This window comes from Xenopus tropicalis, chromosome 2 (genome assembly GCF_000004195.4).
Source record: "Xenopus tropicalis strain Nigerian chromosome 2, UCB_Xtro_10.0, whole genome shotgun sequence".
In the NCBI taxonomy this organism is placed as follows: domain Eukaryota; kingdom Metazoa; phylum Chordata; class Amphibia; order Anura; family Pipidae; genus Xenopus; species Xenopus tropicalis.
The window spans coordinates 137,923,430-137,948,528 of NC_030678.2; the positions used below are offsets into that span (position 1 = coordinate 137,923,430).

At 38.4% G+C, this 25,099-nt stretch overlaps 1 protein-coding gene across 9 annotated transcripts in view; it reads right to left on the reverse strand.

Moving 5' to 3' along the window:
* dgka (diacylglycerol kinase alpha) overlaps positions 1-25,099 on the reverse strand; it is an 82,197-nt gene that overhangs the window by 11,721 nt on the left and 45,377 nt on the right. For all 9 annotated transcript variants that reach the window (XM_012957810.3, XM_012957812.3, XM_012957811.3 and 6 more), the window contains 16 exons: positions 24,904-24,980; positions 20,056-20,209; positions 16,674-16,754; positions 10,275-10,324; positions 9,941-10,015; positions 9,666-9,785; positions 7,939-8,056; positions 6,654-6,742; positions 5,997-6,116; positions 5,735-5,827; positions 5,382-5,468; positions 3,240-3,313; positions 2,884-2,958; positions 2,703-2,788; positions 1,948-2,037; positions 1,081-1,241 (listed from right to left, as the gene is read on the reverse strand). In XM_012957810.3, coding sequence (XP_012813264.1) covers positions 1,081-1,241; positions 1,948-2,037; positions 2,703-2,788; positions 2,884-2,958; positions 3,240-3,313; positions 5,382-5,468; positions 5,735-5,827; positions 5,997-6,116; positions 6,654-6,742; positions 7,939-8,056; positions 9,666-9,785; positions 9,941-10,015; positions 10,275-10,324; positions 16,674-16,754; positions 20,056-20,209; positions 24,904-24,980 — 1,550 coding nt within the window. The remainder of the gene's footprint in view (positions 1-1,080; positions 1,242-1,947; positions 2,038-2,702; positions 2,789-2,883; positions 2,959-3,239; positions 3,314-5,381; positions 5,469-5,734; positions 5,828-5,996; positions 6,117-6,653; positions 6,743-7,938; positions 8,057-9,665; positions 9,786-9,940; positions 10,016-10,274; positions 10,325-16,673; positions 16,755-20,055; positions 20,210-24,903; positions 24,981-25,099) is intronic.

Below are 25,099 nucleotides of genomic sequence, written 5' to 3' on the forward strand. Positions count from 1 at the left end.
CTGTGACCAGGTCCAGCGAGGTGTTAAAGGTTCACCAGCACCAATAGGTACAATTGCATACAAGTCATCAGAAGAGAAGGGTGGATGCATTGGCAATCATGTGGGAAAGCAGCTGCACAACTGGACACAAATACATTAATAAATTGTGTGTTTCCATTGCGTCTATTTTAGAGTACCAGCAGTGGGTTTGTTCATAAATTACCCCTTATGTCTTTCTACTCTAAACTAGCATACTGCTAAGCTAAATCTAAATGTTGTTCTTGGGTACATAAAGAGAATATTGCATCGCTCATGAGTAAAGAGTACCCCACAGTCACAGGGTAGCCAAGTTTGTAGAAACCAAATACTTAAACTGTAGAAATGTATATTCCCGTTTTACTTTTTGCCCTTGGAAACAAACTCTTTTGCCAGTGCCTCTAACTCTAAGGTTATGCCACAATTTTTATATGTATCTAAAAAAGCAAAGACCTTCCTAAAGAATTCCTAATGGTTATATGTGTATGCCACAAGTAGCACACTATAAATCCTTGCTGAACGTGTGGGTTTCAAAAAATTACCAGAAACTGACTAAAGAAAACCACAATTAAACACACTACTGTTTCTCCAACTTACTTTTTAGAATTAAGACCAACTCTTTAAAGGGGCAGTATACTCCCTTGGTCAATATTAGTGGCAATGAACAGGGCTTTGGTTGTACAGATACCACCCCCCCCCATCCCGCATAATGGACTCCTGCTTAACAAAGGGTAAAGGGAGGGGATGGTACAATGGTAATCATGACATGAACCAGACATCCAGACATGAAGTCTTTCCAGTTTTGCTGTTTGGCCTATTTAGTTCAAGAAATAACAAAAACCATCGATTTTTCATGAATCTAACAACAGTCAAAAGTATGTTCAGCACAAGCCCTATTCATTCCATTTTAAGCCCAACAGCCGTATTAGAGCTCACCAGTGCACTGCAGGGGTTTTTGATCAGCATAACCCAAAGTCCTTTGAATTTCCACTTTGTCTTCTAATTGTACCAGCCACCCATTATTCACACATGGTCACATCACCCTCTAGTCATTCTTGTACATACCACCCCAATGGAAAAGTAGTTGTTTATAATCTCGTAAGGAACTGGGTCTCCCTTCTCATCTGGGTTTTCAGGTATAACCTCAATGTTCCATCTGTCCATTTTAATGGGTACACTCTTTTCAATGTCCTTCAAGAACTTCATTAGATTTTCTCCATCATAACCTAAAAACAATATGTCCGACACAAAAAGTAAACATGCTGCTGGGTCAGGTAGGGGAATAATTAAGGAAGTGAACTACGCTAAAGAGGGGATGTAATAAAAAGGTGCAGCATTTGCTAATGTCTAATGTTGCGTATAGCAACCAATCAGCAGGTAGCATTCATTGGTCGCCTGTTTTAAAGCAAACATTCAGTTGGATAATATAGGTTTCTAAGCCAAATTTTGAGCTTTTATTACATGTTACATATATTACTAGTATACATAAAATTCTTACAGTGTTCAGTTAGCAAATAACCCAAAATACTGTTTTCTATCAGATACACTTCTTATTGTTCTTTTCATGTCTTACTGCTGCAAGTTGCACATTTGCAATGTAAATGAATCATGGAGTGCTTTTTTTCCTTTTTTTAAAAAATTTGAGTGAGATGAAATATGTGTAAAATTCCTTCAACAGTTTGTAAGGACACAGTAGTAAATCTTCTGCACTTAAAGATAGGTACTGGTTTTCACAGAATAACAGACCAATACCAAACACTGCATGGCTTGTAACACTGATGGAGCAAACCAGTCAGCAGTGGGATGCACCATGTGATGTCACTAAGATGGCTGCTCTTCGGGTGTGGCTTGTGATTTAAGCCTCAAACTCTAGCAGAAACATGCTATCAATACACTACTATGACTGAACAGACACACCAAAAGGACACTTACCACCTCCCCAGCTGAGACATCGCGCAAGGTCATTTCCTGTACCGAGGGGCAGCACAGCTACAGGTGGTCTATATGGAAGGTTTGCCTTGTCTTGGTAAAAGGAGAAATAGTAGCTGATAAATGATGTAATGGCTAAAGAGAGAATTTAGGCTCATGGCACGCAGCCTTTTTTTTGTTTCTTATTGCCTGCCATTGACCTTAAAGGAATAGTTCAGTGTAAATATGAAACTACCGTAGGTAAATAGGCTGTGCAGAATAAAAGGTGTTTTTAATATAGTTAGTTAGCCAAGAATGTAAAACATAAAGGCTGGAGTGCAGCTCTTTCACTTGTTAAAGGTCAGTAACCAATCACACCTTTATAGATAACATTTTTGGCTAACTATATTAGAAACATTTTTGATTCTGCACAGCCTGTCTATTTACCCAGTTTTATTTTTACACTGAACTGTTCCTTTAATGGCAAGCAGCTGCCATTGGAGTTATGTGTGCCATCAGCCTTACAAATGAGTTAGATTCATTACATTATCACGTAAAAAAATGAAATCGTAAAAAATTAAAAAGCAAACACAATATATTATTGCCTGGTTCACAAAGCACTCCTGTCTTCCACTTTATATTTTGACCCTCTCCCATGTAATAATGACCCTCCACCCTCCAGTTACATTTCCTGTATAGTGCCATTGCCACTGCTCCTGCAGCAGCAGACAGAGTAGAGTCATCAGAGCCATGTTAATGCAGTAATATAAATCACTCACCAATAGCATCCAGGATCCAACCGACTGTTCCATCACCGCCGCATACTAAGATACGATATTCTGGGACATCCCGGAAAAAATTCAGCCTTCAATATTGAAGAAATGAAAGAGTGGAGATATTTAATTTTCTAGCCTTAGCTCTATTTACCTTACCCTCAGCATTTGCTTCATTAAGACTTACCCTGGGGAAGGGCCTCCCTTTATCAAGTTATGGACTTGTCTGGGATTTAGCAGATACTGGAATTTCCTCAGCACTCTGTAACATATAGAAGTGCAAATTATTATCGATACAGTCACACAGGTACACCTGTCACTATTACTATAAATATACAGTATGTACTATAATATATGTTATAGATGTATAAATAGCAACAATAGTGTAGGGAAGTACAGTACTGCATACGTAAGTAGAGCTATATAAATTCACATATACATACATGGAAGCGTAGTGAATCTCACTGTAACACACTATAACATATATTTGTAAATGTAAGGGTGCATTTGCATACACTCTTTGTAAAATTCAGAGGAACTTACCTTTCCCCCTGCTTCCCTCCACTCTTTGGGTTTACAAAGACAAGTAGAGGGTGTGTACCTGGTAATGGGGCAATCTAAAAACAAACATGAAATTTCACTTCAATAAATACTGATACCCAATATACTCTTCAATTTGTACTGTATACATGCATCAGTTTGTACTGCATCATTTTGTGAAACATCTAACCTAAAGCATACACCTGGCACAACCTCATAAGGCAAAGCGGAATAAGATTCCACATTTGGCCAGTGAGACACATAAAATTAAACATTCTGCTATGCAAACCCTAGACTTATATATATATTATATACACATACACACATATACACAAGGACAATTTGCTGTAAGTATGTATATATATTACACAAGAGACATCAATACCCTGTAAATTATATCCTCAAAAATGGTTCTCAGTGATGTCATTTTTGGCACATGACTTATTAAAGTACCCCCTGTTCTAAAATATGAGGATACTAGAATTTCATTTGGAGTTCCATGATCTAAACAACAGCACTTGGCCTTCGGCCTCCAAACTCCTCTGTGAATTATGATATCTTCATATTTTACAACTGGGGGTACATTATTCACTATATAATTCCCTGTAGCAGTGGATCCCCTAGGGGATCCTAAAGCAGTGACTGGTGCTACCTACTCCTTAAAGGCCCAGCTAGAAGCTAAATTAGGTTACCAGCTGGCATGATAGAATAGATTTTGGTATATCTATAACCATAAAAAATGATGGACACCAGAGGGGGCTTTAATACAATAAAAGCTGACACCTCAACTCTAATGTGTAAAAAGGCTTATTCAAGGTGGCCCATGAAAGGGTGGCAGAGAATGAAATAAATAGGGGACAACAGGAGTGTGAAGGTTATAACAATCTTTTGAGGGATCCTAGTAATGATAGATAAGTGCAGTTGAAAAGCTGAGGATGCATTTACTGACAAGTACTCCTTGTCAAAGCAAAACTTTATAAAGCGTCTATGTAAACACATATAGGCTGCACTGTATTTAGAGAAGCATTGCTGCTGGAATTAGCTTGAAGTAATGCTTTTATATTGCATAAAACAAGCCTATGAAGGAACTAAAAATATTTGAATACAGATACATTGAGATTAAATAAAAAAACTAAACAGGATAAAAATCCAAAATATTTCTCCCCCCCCCCCCCCCATGCCCTGATGTGTGAATTTAGAATAAGGTGAAAGGAATCTACACAATGTAGACAGGCCCCCCTCTTGACTTAAAATGTGAAGGTGCCAATTTACTGTCCATGTCTTTGTACATGTACAGCACCTGTTATCTGGAAACCGTTATCCAGAAAGCTCCAAATTACAGAAAAGCCATTTTCCATAGACTTCATTTTAATGAACTAATTTAATTTTTTAAAATGAATTTCTTTTTTCTCTATAATAATAAAACAGTACCTTGTACTTGATCCCAATTATGATTAATCTGTGTCAAACAAACAATCCTATTGGGTTTATTTAATGTTTAAATGACTTTTTAGTAGACTGAAGGCATGCTGATTAGTGATGAGCGAATCTGTCCTGTTTTGCTTCGCAAAAAAATTTGCCAAACTACAGAAAAATATGCGAAACAGCAAAAAATGTGAGAAACACAAATGTGCTATGCAACTTTTTGCATGTGCGAGTGCACTTATTTTCATGTGATCGCTCCCATTTTTATGCGACCTCAACATTTTTAGTGACGCGCCAATGGTGAAATGATGAAATTCGCTGCGAATCCATGCCTCACTCATCACTACTGCTGATTCTAGTTACAGAAATTCCGGTTATACTGAAAGTATCAGGTCCTGAGCATTCTGAATAACAGGTCCTTGGGTTTATCCAAGAATACAGTAGGAATGACACATAGAGCTTGGCACAGAATGAGCTGAATAAAAATATCTCCAAACCCTTACAGGAAAACAATTGCAGCATTTAATCTATGCTTGGATAAAGGCACAATATCATTGTCATTCTGGATTTATTGGCTCACAATGGAAAGGCTGCAAGGAATTGGCTAAAGGTTTATGCAGCACTGACCAATATACATGATAACCCCTAACTTGAACAAGCCAAGGATGAGGCAATACAAATTAATGAAAGGCTATAGGTCAGAATTTTGCCATCTTTTACCCGCAGGACTTGTCCTTCTGGGGTACTAAACGTCTGTGATGCTTCTTCTGAGGAAGCTAGAAGATTTTTTTGGCTATTCTGTCGTTCCTGAAATGACAAAAGATGGAAGAGTAAAACAACAGCATTGGCTAATTGCAGAAGTGGTGAGGGTATACATTAAATAATTAAAAAGTAATATGACTGAAAAGTGCATACTAAAATACTAAAAACAGTAATTTAATAGATTGTAAATGAACCGTTGTATAATTATTGTAATTCACAATGCTAAATCTTGTAGTATATACTAGCTTTTACTACATTCTCTGTAATGAAAAAGGCTTTTAAGAATAAATATGTTTAGACAAAGGGCTTACCAGGATTACTGGATATATGCAAGCAGGAGGTAATATGTGGTCCTTTAAGATTCCACCATCACACAGTGGGGATGAGGCACATTCATCATGAACCTTAAATAGCAATAAAAAGGAAACATTTTTATGTATATCAAAAAAGCAGGCAAATTAACTAGTTTTGTATCTCTATACCATAAATAAGTATACGTAAAACAACATTGTGCCTGTTCTATGGTTGAAAAGTGATTTCTGTTCCACTGCATCTCCCTAATGAACTACTCACCTTTGTATGACACCACACACAGCGCTGCCCAGTCAGGCTCTGGAAACTTTTTATTTTTTTTTGGCATTTGTCACACTTGCTGGCCTCACATCCACCTCTCATCCAAACATGGGCCTGCTCCTGAGGCAGAAGAAAAGCGAAATATGAAAAAGAATCAAACAAAATGGAAAGCAAACATGTAAAAGCAACAAGGGAGTGGAAACGATTCTAGGAAGGGAGCGCACAGAGAAGGAGCAAAACACAATTAAGGAATAAGTGAAATACAGGTATTGGATCTTTTATCTGGAATGCTGGGGTTTTCCAGATAAGGAGTCTTTCTGTAATTTGGGTCACAATATGTTCAGTCTGCGAAAAATCATTTAGACATTAAATGAACCCAATAGGATTTTTTTACCTCCAATATGGATTTATGCAGTTTAGTTTCCATCAAGTACAAGGCACTGAGTTAATATTACAGAGAAAAAGACAATCATTTTTAAAAATTAGAACTATTGGCTTAAAATGGACTCTATGGGAGACAGCCCTCCTGTAACAAGGAGCTTTCTGGATAATGGTTTTCTGCATAAGGGATCCCATACCTGTACCAGCAAAAAGACACACTGTAAATATTATGTGACATTGTTAAATCCAAGAGTTTCATAAGAGGTTATGACTTACGCTGAAATCCTTGCGTGATTTGGCATACGTGCTTATGCAGGAATTAGGCGCTTTGCGGGCACAGCGTTCATGAACGGTAAACTTACAGACTGGGAAACATAAACCACCAATATTGTTTAATCTTATATATATATATATACTTCAACACATAATTAACTTTATGCCACTGTGCACTCCCTTCACTAAGCCATAAAAAACTGCATTGTGGTGTACATTCCCAAATGTTAAGCTACATAACAATCTTTATGTCCTAAGAGCTAAACATGCTTTTGTAGGATGGTGTCAGACCAACAGGACAAATCCTACAGGTGGATGTATTTGGGTGGGTCAAAATATAATGGGATTGATAGAAAAATCTGATGTGTAAACTACATGAAAGCTTTGCCATGTGACACAAAGTGCCTGTCACAAGAGAACGCTGCATCTGCATCTGACAAGATAAAATATGATGGTGTCTGAGAGACTTTCTTTTCATTGAAGATGAGATGTAGATGGGGGAACAAAACCCACTATTTGATCTGACGTAGCATTGCAGCTGTAGGCATCAGATTTTGTAGGATCCCACAAATCCCAATCCTCTGGCTCGTGTGACAAGATTTTGTGGGTAGGATAAAATTAGGGGAAAAATGTATAGTAAAAATGCTTTGTTGCCTCTTTTTGTGTGTTTATAAATGTTGACAATAACAACAAATGATTATAAAATGATAGAAAGAACAGGTTTAAAGGGGTTGTTCACTTTTGAGTTAACTTTTAGTATGATGTAGAGAGTGGTATTTTGAGACAATTTGCAATTGGTTATTTTACTTTTCTTCAGCAGCTCTTTAGTTTGGAATGCTAGCAGTTATCTGGTTGCTAGGATCAAAATTGCCTTAACAACCAGAGAGTGGTTTGAATGAGAGATTGGTATATGAATGGGAAAGGACCAGAACAGAAAAATAAGTTATAAAAAGTAACAATAACAACAAAACTGAAGCCTCACAGAGCAATAGTTTTTTGGCAACTGGGGTCAGTGACCCCCATTTGAAAGTTAGAAAGAGTCAGAAGAAGAAGGCAAAAAATTAAAAAAACATACAAAATAAATTATGAAGATCAAATGAAAAGATGCTTATAATATACTAAAAAGTTAACTTATAGGTGAACCACCCCTTTAAAGTCACTACAGTTCCAAGACTATCTCTCTGCGTTACTGGAACATTACATTTCAGGCCTTGTGTTTGTAGCAATGTGCACACAGGGAACTTGCCATTGGTATATTACTAAGGATGTTACTGAAGAGCAGACTTACAAGTGCAACACAGGCCCTGCTTCCTGACCCCAAAAAGAAGAGCTTCACACACATTGCAATACACAGGGCGGTTGAAATGCTTCAGGCGCCACAGGTGCTGCCCATCGTCTTTTATATTCTGTCAGACACAAAAAAAATGGCACAGGAAAAAAAAATTGATTTTTCAGAAAAAAGGGAACAAAGCAAAAAATTTCCTAAGAATACTATTTTTAGTACAGTCACAATATATAAACATATTACATTTCTTGTCCTCATGCTTCCAAAGCAGAAGATGTTAGACAGATATTAGGCATTCATTTTAGGGGTTATTTACCATCTTTAAGGCAGTTTGAAAAGTGCAAAATATGGGCAGAATTGCTGCTTTTCACTTTTGCAGAACTGTTGCAGGCCTTGGCATTCCTTTTCGAAGCACAGAGACCTAAGGCTACCTCCTTCAAAACAACACTGCCTGCGTTCAGCAGCACTGTCTTCAACAGGGGCAGGCTAGGTGAGGCACTAACATGTCTTACCCATTCCCCCCAACTCTCCCGCTTTCCACGGAACAGTCCCGGTTTTGATAGCGCATCCCGCTGTCCCAGATAGTTCCATGAATGTCCCATTCATTGAAGTATCCGGGACAGCGCGATGCGCTAGTGCTCCTTCTTCTTCAGCGGCTCCTCTGCGTATGCGGCTCCTTTTGTGGCGGTGACACGCCCTTTTATAAGGAAGCACTGTGTATGGGGGGGGCACTGTGTATGGGGGGGCACTGTCTCAATTGGGGGCACTGTGTATGGGGGGGGGAACTTTCTATGGGGGCAATTGGGGGCACTTTCTGTGGGGGGGTACTGTCTATGGGGGCAGTTGGGGGCACTGTGTATGGGGGCACTTTCTATGGGGCACTTTCTATGGGGGCAATTGGGGGCACTGTGTATGGGGGAAATTGGGGGCACTTTCTATGGGGGGCATTGTGTATGGCGGCACTGTGTATGGGGGGGTACTGTCTATGGGGGGCACTGTGTATGGGGGTTACTGTCTATTGGGCCATTGGGGGTACTGTGTATGGGGGGGCAAAACTGGTATATAGTTATAACTCATTTATAACTGACTGCCTTCTCTCTATATTTGTATTTTATATGTAGGAGTTGCTATATTGTTTTCCTTAGGTAGTACAGTATGAGGGTATAGCACATTTTGCGTATGATCCCGCCATTTCAACTATATAAAAGGAGTATTTTTTGGAAAAAAAAATGGATGGGGTGTGGTAATTGGGGCATGGCCACAAAAGTGGGCGTGGTCAAAAAATTGCCGCGCTGCACGCGCCAAATCTTTTTGTCCCTCTTTTCATTTTTCAAATGTTGGGAGGTATGCCTTACCACCCCTACCATTAGGAAATAGCAGAAAACACAAGCCACATAAAGGCCCTGTCCTTACCATCCGTATGGCAGGCAGTATGGACTGGAGTAGCCTATGCCCCCTAACACTGCAGTCTGCAGCTAGCACTAGATTATTTTACCCTGTGCAAGGTGCAGATCACAGCCAGGCTGGGAGGAAGAAGTATTTGCACTAAAGGGTGCTCTCTTCCCAACACAGTGCAGGCATGGTCAAATTCAACATCTACTTAATTCAGAATTTTCATTCCCGGACCAGCACTGCTTTTTATGTCAAAAAAACTTTTATTCAAATTATACTTTAGCCCCAGGGTGTTCAACTGCATGTATATTTACTAGTCATTGTTAGCTCATACATACAACTTCCATTCCTAGAAGCACCAGCAGAGGCACTGTTGTGAGTCCTCCTTTAACCCATTCTTCATAAGAGACTATTCCATTTCCATCATAGTCCACTTGTCTCATCATCTCCTCTAACATCTGTAAGAACATAACAAGTAACAAGTTTTAGAGAAATATATAATGGCAATATAACCAGGATCATGGGATATACTGTAAGTATACAGCAATAAGTGTGAATCTGGGAGACAATCAGGGAGAGACAGCATTAGGAGATAACTGACAATATCACTTACAGGTTTGAGTTCCGTGATGTCCCAGTCCAGATATTCCGCTACACGCATCATTTGTGTTATAATCCTGTCCACCTCCTGTGGAAATACCCACAGATGGTGAGAGAGGTGTTTAGTATAAAACACATGTGTATAGAGGCATGTATTATAATTTGGCAAGCAATTCTGCACTTTGCAGATCACCTTGCAAGGCAGTTGTTCCCTGTATTGTTAGTACTAAAGTGTTAGTATGCACAATCCCCATCCTATGCAAATCAAACACCTCACCTCAAGCTAAGAAACAAAGAGCACTACAAATACATATATAAATACATAAGAAAAATTCTGATTGACTCACAGAGCTGTCCAGAAGACCATTGCTGTCTTTGTCATACAATTTAAAGGTGACTGTGAATAGAAAGAAAGGGAATTATTAGGGTGTATTAAAATGGCACCTGGAATAGGGGCAGTATCTAGGGAAATTCAATTTAATCTTAAATCAAACACCCTGATTGTACAAGATTATTATTTTCCGTTTCATTAGAAAGTTATATAATAAATGTTGCCCAAAGTGATGTGCAATGGCTTGTTTGCAACTTCTGGCCAAAATCTCATTTATTCCTGTTACTATATACACTGGATGGCTGCGGGCCGGCAGGATTGGCCTCGTCTGCCATTAGCAGTAGGGCTGTTGGACCAATACTTATTGTAAAACACAATGGATTTAGTACTTAAGTGTATATAAACAGTGGTAAATTGTTATTCATGGATCCTACACTCTTTATGTATGTCCTTTAAAATATAAATAAAATATTTAGTGGCCCTTTAAAGCAATATTCCATGAAGAACTAGAATAATAAAGGCCATTTCTGCCTGTCCAGTAATCTCATTGGTATATTCCCCCTCTTGAATTCAACCATAGCTTTAGACATTCCTAATTGTATTCCCAATGAAAGGCATTATTATTTAGTCATTATATGCCTCAAAAAATTAAATTTGCTGGGTGTTGCTAAAATCTATACAGCCCTATATTACCTATATTCCTTCCACCCCTTTAATAAAGGAAATGGGAGAAATACAAGTGAACTAATGGATGGGTCTGTAGTGAATTCAGCACTGCTCTGCACAACAGGTGCCTCATTATTTAAAGTGATATGTGGGAATATGTGCATTACAGCACATTGACATAAGATGGTGCTGTTCTTCTTCACAAAGCAAAAGCAATTGAAGCATAAGTCAGATGCGAGTCAAAAAAGAAGTCCAGGCAGGTGTGTACTGTGCACAATTACAGTATTCAGATAATGTTGGGAATACTCAGCAAAGTAGCATCAATGGTGGTACAGTCCGAGACGCCTCTGATTATATAAAGTAGGGCTATCAAACTAGAGGCTTGTATGTGGCCCTCCATATTATTATTCATGGCTGCATACTGCTCAAAAGCTCCTCTGAAGTCTTTGGATACTATCATCATTTTTATAATTTGGCCCCCAAACATGTACCATTGCAAATAATTACCAGCTATATGTACACAATTGGCAGCACTAATATAAAGAAGTCCACTAAGAAAACTCCCAGAACAATGGCATAACTATAGATGGGTCAGCCCTAACAACTGCAGGGGGGCACGGAGAACATGGAGCCCATGGGGGGGCCAGGGCCCACTAATTTTCCCTTCTATACCTGCTATGCCCATTGGCTATTAATATGTTATATTTTATACACAGGACACTAAAGATTCCCTGTGGCTCTGTTTTTGCCTTAATTTGCTTTAATAAACTTACAAAAAACTATATATGGGTTAATTGACAGGTGGGATGTAGAAGTGTAGTGTAGTAGTGATTTTTCAATATAAACATGTCCAAATATTTCATAATCAAAAAAGGCAATACAAGAAGCTGTTAGTGCATGCTTGTGACAGACTGGTTAGACTGGCTTTGTGTGACCCCTTACGTCAGCATTTCAGCACGGTTTACATGTAGCAATATGCTTATTAAAATAAACTTATGCTGCTCTTAGCTCCTTGTGTGTGCTGATTTTTTTCCACCCAACAGCTGGAGATCAGTACAAATCATACATAATCTCTTATCAATATGCTCTGGAAATTACACATATAGGGGCCGATTCATTAAAACACGAATTCGAATCCCGAATGGAAAAAATTCGGATTGAATACGTTAATTTCTGAAGATCACAAATATCACGAAAATGCTTCCGAAAAAAATCGTATTAGTCATGATAATATCGTATTGGCGATCCGAAAGTCACAAAATTTTCATACCAAACAATTGTAAACAAAGGCAGAACCTGTCCGAATGTTTCGCGCAAGCATACGAAAAAGTCGTGCGGAAGTACGAAAACGTTGCGCAAGCGTGAAAAAATCAGCGAAAATACTCTCAGAGCATTTGTGTCTTAATAAATCTCCCCCATAGAGTTTGCCTATCAAATAGTTTACAATATAGTAGCTCCACAGATTTGATGTTGGTTTGTGTTTATTAGAATTCATTTGAAAGTTTGATTTTCTATATGAGAAAAAAAGCACACCCACATGTCATTATGTGCACCATTTCAGAATACATTAATTTAAAAATGCTAATTATTGTTAAGTTATTTGAAAATGCAAATACAAAAAAAATAAGTTTTGAGTGGAGTTCCCCTTTAATACTAATTTCTCATGGTACAGTTCTTATTGCGCAACTGATGTAGTGCTATGTGATTCAGTAACTGTGGGCGTATGCATACTGAGCTGTCACGTCTGTCAAACTGCTTGGTATGATCCATGTTAAAAATAAAAGGAATTATATGAAGTGCATCTTTACATAATCCATGTAAGTGGATGATGGGCCCCAACCTTTGATTCATATGTTCTGTAAAGTGAAGAAAGGTTTTGATCCAGCGTGTGCATAAAGAGAGAGATATAGATTATGTTTTTTAAACCTGTTTATTTTAACTTAAGTTCTAGAGCCCCTTATATAATTGCACTGAGCAGCCACTGCAGACTCAATGAATGATGGGTGTAGCAGGGACCAGCAATTCATATATTTTTGGTATATATGATTTTAATGGTTATTATATGGTTTAATTACACAGTAATATGAAATAAAAGCACAATGAAAGTTAATAAGAAATAGCAGTCCTTACTATAAATAAAATATCTGTTTAAAATATAAGCAAAAAAAAAGTCACTGAAGAGTGCCATGGCCATATACAGGCATGAAACTCCAAGATGAATTTCAATATCATAAAGAAACACAGGTATAGGATCCGTTATATGGAAACCCGTTATTCTGAGAGTTACGAATAATGGGAAGGCCATCTCCCATAGACTCCATTTTGATCAAACAATTTAAATGATTTAAAATTATTACCATTTTCCCTGTAATAATAAAACAATAGCTCGTACTTGATCCCAACTTAGACATAATTAATCCTTACTGGAGGCAATTGGGTTTATTTGATGATTAAATTACTTTTAAGTAGACAAAGTATGGAGATCCAAACTACAGAAAGATCCCTTATCTGGAAAGCCCCAGGTCCTGAGCATTCTGGATAACAGGTCCCATACCTGTACATTCTTTGTTATAATGCACAAGTATTTAATAGGTCATAAGCTCTTGTGAAACCTCTGAACCCCTTTTTATTCCTTTACTGCTCTTTGTTAAATTATTTTAATATTTTATTATAATTCATTTAAAGTGCTGCATAACTTGCTGGTTCTATATAAATAAATGATGATAATACTGATGTGACATGTGACCTCACTAAGAACTGATGACATCAGTGAACACTATTAATAAGCATGCATTTTAAAGGATATTCATGGCTCTTATGTATCATTACACAAGAGCCACATGAAAAAAATGAATGCCAACCCTGTTGCAAAGCATAAACAGAGTCACCTCATGTCCTCTGGGCTTCCTGCCCCTTAAATGGTCATGAAATTTCTCAGTGACTTCTAACCCCTCATCTTTTTTGTAATGACTAAACCCTATGTACCAGTACAAAGGTGTGTAGCCACCAATACAACCTCTAATTGGTTCACCTTTAGTCGTGTTAAGGTGGGCAGCCATACATATTAAAATCTGCTGCTTTGGCGAGGACAGGCCTGAGGCAGCAGCGTTAACTGGCCCATTTATGGGCACATTTAGAGCTCCCAGCCAGCAACATAAGCACCCACTGAAGCATGTAACCAAACCTCACCCTCTGTGTGAGGATTCAAGCAGATCACAGTAGTTTAGACATGCTACAGGCAGCCAAGCTACAGAAGCAGTGTTCAACTTATATGAACCCCAGGGCTTCCTGTAATTGCACAATATAAATCTGTGACTGACACACAGTTTACATGATAATTAATGGGGCTGCACACAGAGAGATGAAGAGATAACGATCCATGCCAATAATGATTTACAGTATCTTCGATGTTCCTGTTTTTTTTTTAATATCTATGTACTTGGCTGTGCATCAACACAATGGGATGTAAAAGAAGCAAGAAGGGACTGTTGTGCACTACAACTTGTTCTTTAACACATGGCACTGAGCTTAGCAAATTCCAGCATGCTTAAAGGATCAGGGTCAATTTACAGTCCATTATGGTATTACAATATGCTAAATATCACTAATGCAAATATCAGCATGAAGGCCTGACTCACACCATGGTGTACAAGCACTAAATATATTATTGCACAGGAAAGGTGCATGGGGTTGTGGCAGATAATTCCACTGATTCTCTTGCGGCTAAATTAGAATTCATCATATTAACATTCAGCTATAAGCTTATTTTGCTATAATGGAAGCTGGAAAACTGGGCTAAAAACCATGTTATGGGGAGTGTTCAGCCAAGGCTGGTAATATATATATATATCTGTATCTGCCTTTAATACAAAAAGGCTCCGCCGGAACTGGTATTTAAAGATGTAATTTGTGCCCTATGACACAGAATCATGTGTACTGTTAGAAATGATTTAGCTCCTGCTTTAAACATACATGGAATGTAAATCACTAAGGTGCTCCATGACCTTTGCCATGGAATGTGCAGAACATTATGCGTATGTATATTAATACAAAAGGACTGACAAAGTAATGAAAAATTCCACCAATGTATAAATATACATACATATTTATAAAGATAATAAGGAGTTGGGCTGCCCTTTGCATTTATCTACAACCGTTAAATAATTTCTAGCGGAAAAATGGAACACTGCTCACATTGGAACCTTAATATATGAAAACCTCCTTCTCACTTTACATCTTGGAACTCTCATGCAAATATAGTGATGGCTATATCTGGGTAGTCTATGAAGAGTGTTTGACTTTATCATGGTGTCCATAAATACACTCCTCGGTCATTTTGCAGTGTATGAATGGGGCTAAGTAATAACTACATAAGGTAACTACTCTAGGAGGGCTATCAGTGTAGGCGAGACTAAGTACTGTGTGTAATGTGTGTAATGTAGTTTGTAAAATACAAAGTTGATGAAACAGAAAGTTCTGTGTTAATTTTTGACACCTCAAACAATGAAAACCTTAGTGTGGCCCAGCACCCTCTTTTGCTTTTAAGCAAAGTCCTACTGCCTAGCTTTAAATAAGGCTTTAAAGTAACTGCTCTTGTGAGCTATATGTTGATTTATGAGTGTATAATTTTAAAGGGATGAGCTAGAGACCCTTGTTATTAGGCCTGTACTCAGTGCTGTACTCATTGTAAAGTCAAAATTAGTAAAATAAATTCACTTCCTTATTACCAGAAGAGAATTTTCCTTTCACGTTCAGTTGTAATGAAATGCTGCATATATGTGATGGCCTTTTACATGTTTATAGTTATTTTGCCTTCCTCTGCAACAACATGGCTGGATGGTCACACCTAAAGTGTTATTCACACCTATTATTGTTATTCACACCTATTATTGTTATCCTTTCTTTCTACTGCAACAGCTAAGCTGCTCATGCATGCTCTCATCCTGTCACGACTGGACTACTGCAACCTGCTATTAACCGGCCTCCCTAACTCCCATCTTTCCCCCCTACAGTCTATATTAAACACTTCTGCCAGAATTCTCCTCCTCTCATCCAGGAGAGTTCAGGCCCTTCCCCTGCTAAAGTCCTTATCGTGGCTTCCTATCAAACAAAGAATTTCTTACAAACTTCTTCTCCTAACCTTCAAAGCCCTCCATTCCTCTGCTCCTCACTACATCTCGTCCCTTGTGTCTCCGTATGTTCTCGGCTGACGCCTTCGTTCCTCGCAGAGCAATCGTTTGGTTGCGCCCCCCACTACTACTGCAGTTTCCCGCCTTAAACCTTTCTGCCTGGCTGCCCCCTACATTTGGAATGCCCTCCCTGATTTCCTCCGGAGAGAATCCTCCCCCAGTCTTTTTAAAACTAAGGTTAAAGACTACCTTTTGGAGCACTCGCCCAGCACCTAATCTGGGAACTGGCACTTATATTGTAGTGTCACCCACTGTGACCTACAGCACTTATATTTGCCTATTTGTGTCTGTTAGTTACCCTCCCATATAGATTGTAAGCTCTATGGGGCAGGGACCTCCTTCCTCTTGTGTCCCCGACTCTTAACTTATTGCTGCTGTATTTATCTGTATTTATTATTATACTTTGTATTTATCTATTATCTTATTAACACCCTGTTTGTATTAATGTATTCTACTGTACAGCGCTGCGTACATAAGTAGCGCTTTATAAATAAAGATATACATACATACATATACATTGATGTCCAGCAAAGACTTCAAAAGAAAAACATTTTACTCACATGCCAGTTTATCCTCAGCAGTGCCACTTTCCAGCAAAGAGAAATAACAGGACACATCATTTAGACTGATACGGCCACTACCTAAATAAAAATAATAAACAAATGTCATGTGAGTACAGGAATAACCACAGTAAAATCCAGTCACGCGGGAACATGCTAAAGCAAAAAGTGAGTTAATAATTATGGATAAATATGTCAGAGAACTATTAGCAGCCTATGGGCAAAGATTTAATAGTGACTATATATTATTATATACTGTACATAAACAGAATAAATGCAGAAAGAGTATACTAGCCAAGTGAAACCAGATACAGTACTGACAAACTGCTAACAACAAAGTTGAACACAAAGTCGATATTAGGTATAAAAGTAGCACTACTGATAAGAGCCCAAGTAATAATCCTAAGTAGCAGGCAGTTTATTGCAGCTGGTCACAGAAAGAGGTGCCTGTTAATTTAATTCTTTCATTTTTGGCTCACTGCCTAACCATGGATCTATGTGTGACACTTTTAAAGGACTCTAACTATTATAACTGGTTGGTAAGGAAATACATTTGCTGATGAATGAAACTCTTACTGGTCTGTGAACTAGTCAACAACTTGCCTGCAAATTAGTCCTTTGTCCCAAAGGCTAAAAAAGGGAATAAAGCAAGTGTATGGCCTCCTTTAGTGTACTATACATGGGGTGAGCTAAATTATGCTAAATACAAAAATAGGTGATCAAGACTAACTACACACAAATTACTAAAGACACAATATAATTAAAGTAAGATAAGATAATTACATTTTAGCTGCAAACAGTCTAAACCACTTTTCTGTAACTAAATTAAATATATAAAAAATAGGCTGGTACATTTAATATGAGATTGTCACAATAAGCAAACTAAAGGCTGGAATGTACAGTATTTGCACAATGGATTCTGTGGAACAGTGTTGTTTTCTGGATATTACTATGCAAATTTTTTTTTAACCTTTTATTTCCACAAGTTATTCTAGCAGCTGCTCTCTGGTCTCTCCAGGCTTTCTGATTTTCCTTTTTTTGACAGCTTGTAGAATCCAGTTGGTTACAGGGTCCTTTGCTACCTTGCCCTTGACCTTCTCATCTTTAAACTGATTGGCAGCCAGCCACATACCAAATTGGGTCCCAGCTGGCAGCCAATCAGAGCAAGGACAAGCAAAGGAAGGTCACAAGCAAGTGGGCAACAGACCTTACAGTTAATTACAGACTCCCAGATAGCAGCAGACAATCAGACCATAATAAAAAGGAGAGCCAGTTACCATGAAGAAATAGCAATTGAGCACCTATTTATGGCTGTTGGGGGTAGAACAATACATTTAAATTTACTTTTCTTTAGTTAGACTGCCTCTGAAAGGCTGCCTACTGGATAAAATATACTACATATTTACTGGTCAGTAATCCCAAATGGCAAAGAGGGCGCAAATCCCAGACAAAGCTCAGACAGGCTGCTTAATGGGTAGCAAATTAGTTTCCCCAATCATTCCAGGGGCTCTAAAACATGAAAATAACCCAAGTGTGCCCAAACATTATACTTGTACTAGCCTCAGCTAAAAAAAACCGTTTGTAATGGTAGCTCTGCAAACAGAGCAACTACATCAGACTGTAAGTAAAGGTGGGCATGATTGTGTGTCATTTTGTGCACATTCATTGTGTGCCTAGGCAGCGTGCCTAAACCTGGTCATAGTGCAGCACATGCTGACTTAAAACATTCATTACAATATTTCCTTCTGTATTCTGGGCTGTTTCTGGTTAGACTGTTTTGCTACATTATGAACTGAATGGTCTAAATCAGTTTTCTAAAAGGCTACAATCTTATCTTATGTAGATACAACATAACAAAATGTATTTTATTTAAAAAGGTCAACATACACCTACGGTCAATATGAGCCCAGTACATAAAGGTGTGAGCTGATCGTGTGTCTACTGTTTTATAGAAGAAAAAATTATATGCTAGTAGGGGATCTGTTATCCGAATGGTAGAATGCTTGGCACCTGGGGTTATCTGGATAAGGAGTTTACTTGCAATTTGGATCACCATGCCTTAAATGTACTAAAATATTTAAACATGAATTAAATAAATATGGTTGTTTTGCAGCCAATATTGATTTATGCAGCTTAGTTACAATCAAATATAGGGTACTGTTTTGTTTTATTAGTAAGGATAATCACTGCAATCAAGCTTTAACCCAACTTGCTCAGATTAAAGGAACAGTAACATCTAAAAATGAAAGCGTTTTAAAGGAATGATAATATAGTGTACTGTTACCATGCACTGGTAAAACTGATGGGTTTGCTTCAAAAACTCTACTATAGTTCATATAAATAGGCTACACTGTAGCCATGGGGGCAGCCATTCAAGCACAGGATACATAAAAGATAACAGATGAGCTGTGGAGAATCCTATTGTGTATAACAGAACATATCTCTTTATGTAACCTTGTCCTTTCTCAGCTTTAAATGGCTGTGCCCATTGCTACATAGCAGCTTGTTTATATAAACCTTAGTAGTCTTTCTGAAGCAAACTAGTTGTACCAGTGCAGGGCAACAGTACATTATATTTTTATAACTTTAAAACACTCCAATTTTTTGGTGTTACTGTTTCTTCCCAGTAATGTTCTCTGGCAATAGTAAAGTTGCAGAGTAGAGTTTGTATAGAAGCACATATATAAGGACATTATTAAGCAATAAGTATTGGTAATCTACATATGAGTTTAATTTGACTGATTTGGATTAGATAACCTATGTTTGTGCATAAGGCCTTATAGTGTTTGTTTTATTGCAAACAGCGCAATTCATTTGTTCTGCTTTCTGCTTCTGGACTTTTCACAGTAACTGATCGATTCCAGTTGCATTGGGAAATCCTCCTTATTTACTTTGGCTGAGAGCACAAACAGCAGAAACGCTTTAGGGAGACTCTATTTTACACAGTACAATTACATAATCCTCTCTTCTCATTAAAGTAGACATGTACATGTTGTGAGGATGCAGAAAGAATCACAGCTCATTGGCTCACAGTGCTTACAGGTGTAGACTTCATCTCAAAGGGGAACTATAGTGAAAATTAAAACGCAATATGAGCTTAATTTCATGAAAATAAAAAAACTGTTTAAATATAATCAATTAAAAATTCCTTTGTAAAAATTCTGAAAAATAATTAAAAAGAAAAATTCTTATGTAGATGCTTTAACATGGACGTTGCCAGTCATTTTGCTCATTCTTATATTTTCACAAAGTGCAGGACTTTAAATAATATCTGAACTTTGACTTTGTCTTTATTATCATTTCCAGTTATTATGGACTAGTATTTGTATTCTGATTGTACTGTGAGCCACAGACCTTACTGGTCACACTTTATGAAACCCACCTTTTATGCCTTCTGTCTCATCCTCCCCACTTTTTTTGCTCTCAATTGGGGTTGCTTGAAAAGACATGAAGAGACGCTCACAGAGATTGTTGGGAATGTCATCTACTTCCAGGTATGTTTTCAAAAAGGATTTGAATGCTTCAAAATCTATTGTCTAGAGAAAAATAAAGAGTAATCTTAAGCCACAAGCAGAACAGCATTCCAGGGCAAGACTAATCCACCCGTGTTACCTGAATTTCTCGGTGGTGTCACAAAAGTGTACAGAAACTCCATTTATCCCTTATACAGAAAGCTCCAAATTATAGGAAGGCCATCTTCAGTAGACTCCATTTTAAGCAAATAATTCAAAGCTTCATAAATTCATATTGATGGCAAAACAATCCTTTTGGGTTTATTTAATGTTTACATTTTCTTTAGTAGACTTTAGGCAGTGCTGTCCAACCCATTACAAGTAGTGGGCCAATTATATCTCATACAGTGAAGGGCAGAATTCAATTAAAATGATGATATCATAAAGTGAAGTCTATGGAGCCTCTGAGCAGACTCAGGGCTATAAAAATTCTTTGGAGGGCCATATCCAGCCCAAAGGCCTCCAGTTGGACAGCCCTGACTTAATTAATAGAGATCCAAGCACTCTGGATAATAGATCCCATACCTGTGCTGGGTCATTGTTGCAGAGGTATAGAGTACAACCACACTGTTGCACCCACAAGCACCAGTGATATTATCATGGTAGCTCTCTATATAGCTACATTTTACCCAAATCGCCATAAAATCTCTTAACACAACTTCCTATAACAGCTATAAACCATGAATGATGATTTAAAGGCCAATCCTTATGCGGAGCACTTATCCTGAAACATGGAACATTTACTTGTTAGTCCCATGAGGCAGCTTCCTGACAAAGGAATTTGTTTAGAATTATATACACGCGTCCTATTGTCTACTGTGGGAAGGAATATTATATTATGTGAACCCATATTTGGACCCTGGGCCATGGCATATGAATCCCTGCATTAAAGGTTTCATCTGAAGTTCCTTTCCTGTTGTATTTGATTATGCAAGTGTTTCATTCTGTTGAGTGACTAAGAAATCAAGGTATGTTGTTTATTTCTGCTGTCTGTTTTATATCAGTCACTGTTAATAGCTCTTTCAAAAAAACATTAGCAAGTTAAACATTTAGAAACTTCACTTTATATGGCCATAGGTTTTTAGTCATCATTAAATCTATTAGTAAAATATTGAATGCACAATGCGTTTTTCATCAGTTGTTGTATATTGCATTGGCTTAAAAGTGAAAGCTGTTTAAATGAAATGATGCTTAAATCAAATCTTATGGAATAACAGAATAACAGAATGCTTTTCAGCAGCCCTGCAATATAAATGACAAATGATAATATACAGGGCATCTCAAAGCAGTCATGCGTCATACTTCAGAGGCTTAGAAATGAGGTTTAAAAAACCACCTCTCTGACCACATTTTATCAGGCTTCCTGTAACTCACAATAGTATTACAGATATGTGATAACCTCAATGTAAAAGTCAGCCTGCTGTACGAATTTACCCCATATTCTTCCCCCACATGGTCTACAGCAGGGGTTTGAACCTTTTTAACAACAGCAACATTTAAATATAAAAAAGTTGGGTAGCAATACAAGCATGAAAAACATTTCTAGATGTGCCCAATAAGGGCTGTTATTTGATACCCCAAAGGGGACTGGCAGCCTACAGGAGGCTCTGTTTGTATGCAACCAAATTTGCCTTTCAGTCAGACATTTAAAAACTTTGAAGCCACTGGGAGCAACATTAAGGAGGGTTGATGAGCAACATCTTGCTCGGAAGCCACTAATCGGGGATCACTGATCTACAGGATGGGTCTCCCCATTTACTGCTTTGGGTCCATTATAGTAGTTACTTTACTTTTGGGTTTTAATAGTGCAGCAACAAATTTGATGGCAGATACCCCATTCTGTCTATGGCTACTACCACTCTCAGCAAAAGATGTAATATGTTATTTTTTTGAAGCAAGGCTAAAAGCACCTTGAACATTTTGCATTATACAAACAGACTTGTCTTACAGTGACATCATTATTTTTGATGCCAAAAGAGAAATCGTAATTTCATGGTTTCTTGTATAAGACAGATGAAGCCTATTACTTGTAGTCTGTGTGGCTTTATCTATGAAAAGACTACTGAAGGCAACAGGAAAAAGAAGCCTACAGCTAACAGCCTATAAAGCAAGTGATAAGTTATTGATAAGCACCAGTAATCTGCCTTATTTTGCTTTAATGCAAATACTATTTAGTTTATCGGTTATTAAAAAGTGTAAGCTTTCAAGATTATTTACATCTGTTCCTCAGACACAATACAGGTTATTGTTACTTCACAACAAAGGTGTTTATTGTATTGTGCCATCTTGGCACAGCAATGTAGGTTCTGGTAGGCTCAGCAATATCTACAGGGATCTACATGTCACAATGATAGAAATATTATTCCCCTATTTCAGTGTGTATTAAATATTCTGACATGAACTTGTGAAATGAGGAAGCAGAGGAGATAGGGATTTTATTGTTATCCCAGCTAGGGATTATTAATTTTCATGTATGTGTTGTCTATTTTTATTTTGTCTGTCCAAGGATCAGTAAATTTAACATTTTATCTTGTGCCTACAGATCTAAATAATCTAATAATCTATAAAGGTCACACTTTTTTATAAATACATAAAAGTGTCAACTTCCATGGTGAGGTAAACATGAAAAGTCCCCTGAATTTGTGTGAACACATAGGGGCACATTTACTAATCCACGAATCCGAATGGGAAAAATTCGGATTGGAAACGAACATTTTGTGACTTTTTCGTATTTTTTGCGATTTTGTTTCGTCGCCGTTGCGACTTTTCCCTAAATTGTCGCGACTTTTACGTAGCCGTTACGACTTGCGCAAATTGTCGCGACTTTTTCGTAGCCGTTACTACTTTTTCGTATTGAGAACTCGTAAACGGCGGGCAAACCTTTCAGACTTTGCATGATTTTGGAAGCCTCCCATATGACTCAATGGCATTCTGCAGCTCCAACCTGGCCCAAGGAAAGTCTCCCATAGGGCTCAATGGCACTCTGCAGCTCCAACCTGGCCCAAGGAAAGTCTCCCATAGGGCTCAATGGCACTCTGCAGCTCCAACCTGGCCCAAGGAAAGTCTCCCATAGGGCTCAATGGCACTCTGCAGCTCCAACCTGGCCCAAGGAAAGTCTCCCATAGGGCTCAATGGCACTCTGCAGCTCCAACCCGGCCCAAGGAAAGCCTCCCATAGGGCTCAATGGCACTCTGCAGCTCCAACCTGGCCCTAGGAAAGTCTCCCATAGGGCTCAATGGCACTCTGCAGCTCCAACCCGGCCCAAGGAAAGCCTCCCATAGGGCTCAATGGCACTCTGCAGCTCCAACCTGGCCCAAGGAAAGTGTCCCATAGGGCTCAATGGCACTCTGCAGCTCCAACCTGGCCCAAGGAAAGTGTCCCATAGGGCTCAATGGCACTCTGCAGCTCCAACCCGGCCCAAGGAAAGCCTCCCATAGGGCTCAATGGCACTCTGCAGCTCCAACCTGGCCCAAGGAAAGTGTCCCATAGGGCTCAATGGCACTCTGCAGCTCCAACCTGGCCCAAGGAAAGTCACGATACTGAAGCTTGAATGAATCCAAAACTTTCGTACTCGGCGCGTCGGCTCCGAAAAAGTAGCGACAATTCGCTCAAGTCGTAACGCCGCGACAATTTACGAAAAAATTGCAAAATACCGATAATTACGGAAAAAATGCATTCGGACGCTTTTCGGACGTTCGTGGATTAGTAAATGTGCCCAATAGTTTTGTACATTTCTAAATTCAAGGCACACACAAGGGGTCATTAAAGGAACAGTAACACCAAAAAATGAAAGTGTATAAAAGTAACTAAAATATAATGTGCTGCTGCCCTGCACTGGTAAAAGTTGTGTGTTTACTTCATAAAGTCTACTATAATTTATATAAATAAGCTGCTATGTAGCCATGGAGGCAGCCATTCAAAGGAGAAAAGGCACAGGCACATAGCAGATAACAGATAAAACACTATTGTATTCTACAGAACTTATCTGTTATCTGCTATGTAACCTGTGCCTTTTCTCCTTTTTTCCAGCTTGAATGGCTGGCCCCGTGGCTACATAGCAGCTTATTATATAAATTATAGTAGTGTTACTGTAGCAAACACACCAGTTTTACCAGTGCAGGGCAACAGTGCATTATATTTTTATTACTTTAAAGCTCTTTCATTTTTTAGTGTTACTGTTCCTTTAACAGAGACCCTTTACGCAAGAGTAAAAAGCAGTGCAAAAGCTAGCCCCTTAGTGCTGAACTCTCCACCTAGGAGTTCTCTAATTTGTGCATATGAATGATGTGCAAGTGCAGGGCAAATGCAAAATGCAAAATACACCATATTTTGCACTTTGCCCGTGACTTAATAAATGACCCCTACTGTTTTTTAAAGTGCACATGAAAGATTTTTCCTGTTTTAACTATTGACTATCACTGTTTAGCAGCAGGTAAAAAAGATGATGGCAGTCTATAAATAAGTCTAAGTGTAAAGAAGAGGCTTGTGAGAGATCCAGTAGAGAGTGGATAATTATTGAGCCTATGGGTAAATAAAGCCAAAAGAGCAAACTTTAAGTTAATTGTAGATGTAAGTAGTTGCCTTGCTCTAGCAGCTAAACGCAGTGGCCTGTAGTACACCATATGGCATGAATAATAGAGTTCATCCTGTACTGGACTGTACAAATATCCATCAGAGAAAGAACGTGTGACTTATAAAAAAAACAAAATGCTACTCACGTCTTCAACCAAGTGAGGGCAAGATGTACCATCCCCATAGAACTCTTGCTGAACATCTTTAACCTTCTTGGTGCTGTCTGCAGACAAGAGAGTATCCAGTTTCAGTGTGAATCCCTCTGGCACAATCTCAGGGACACCCAGAGCCTGCCACCCTCCCCCTGCCTGAGGCTCATGAGCATCAATGCAATAAGCACTG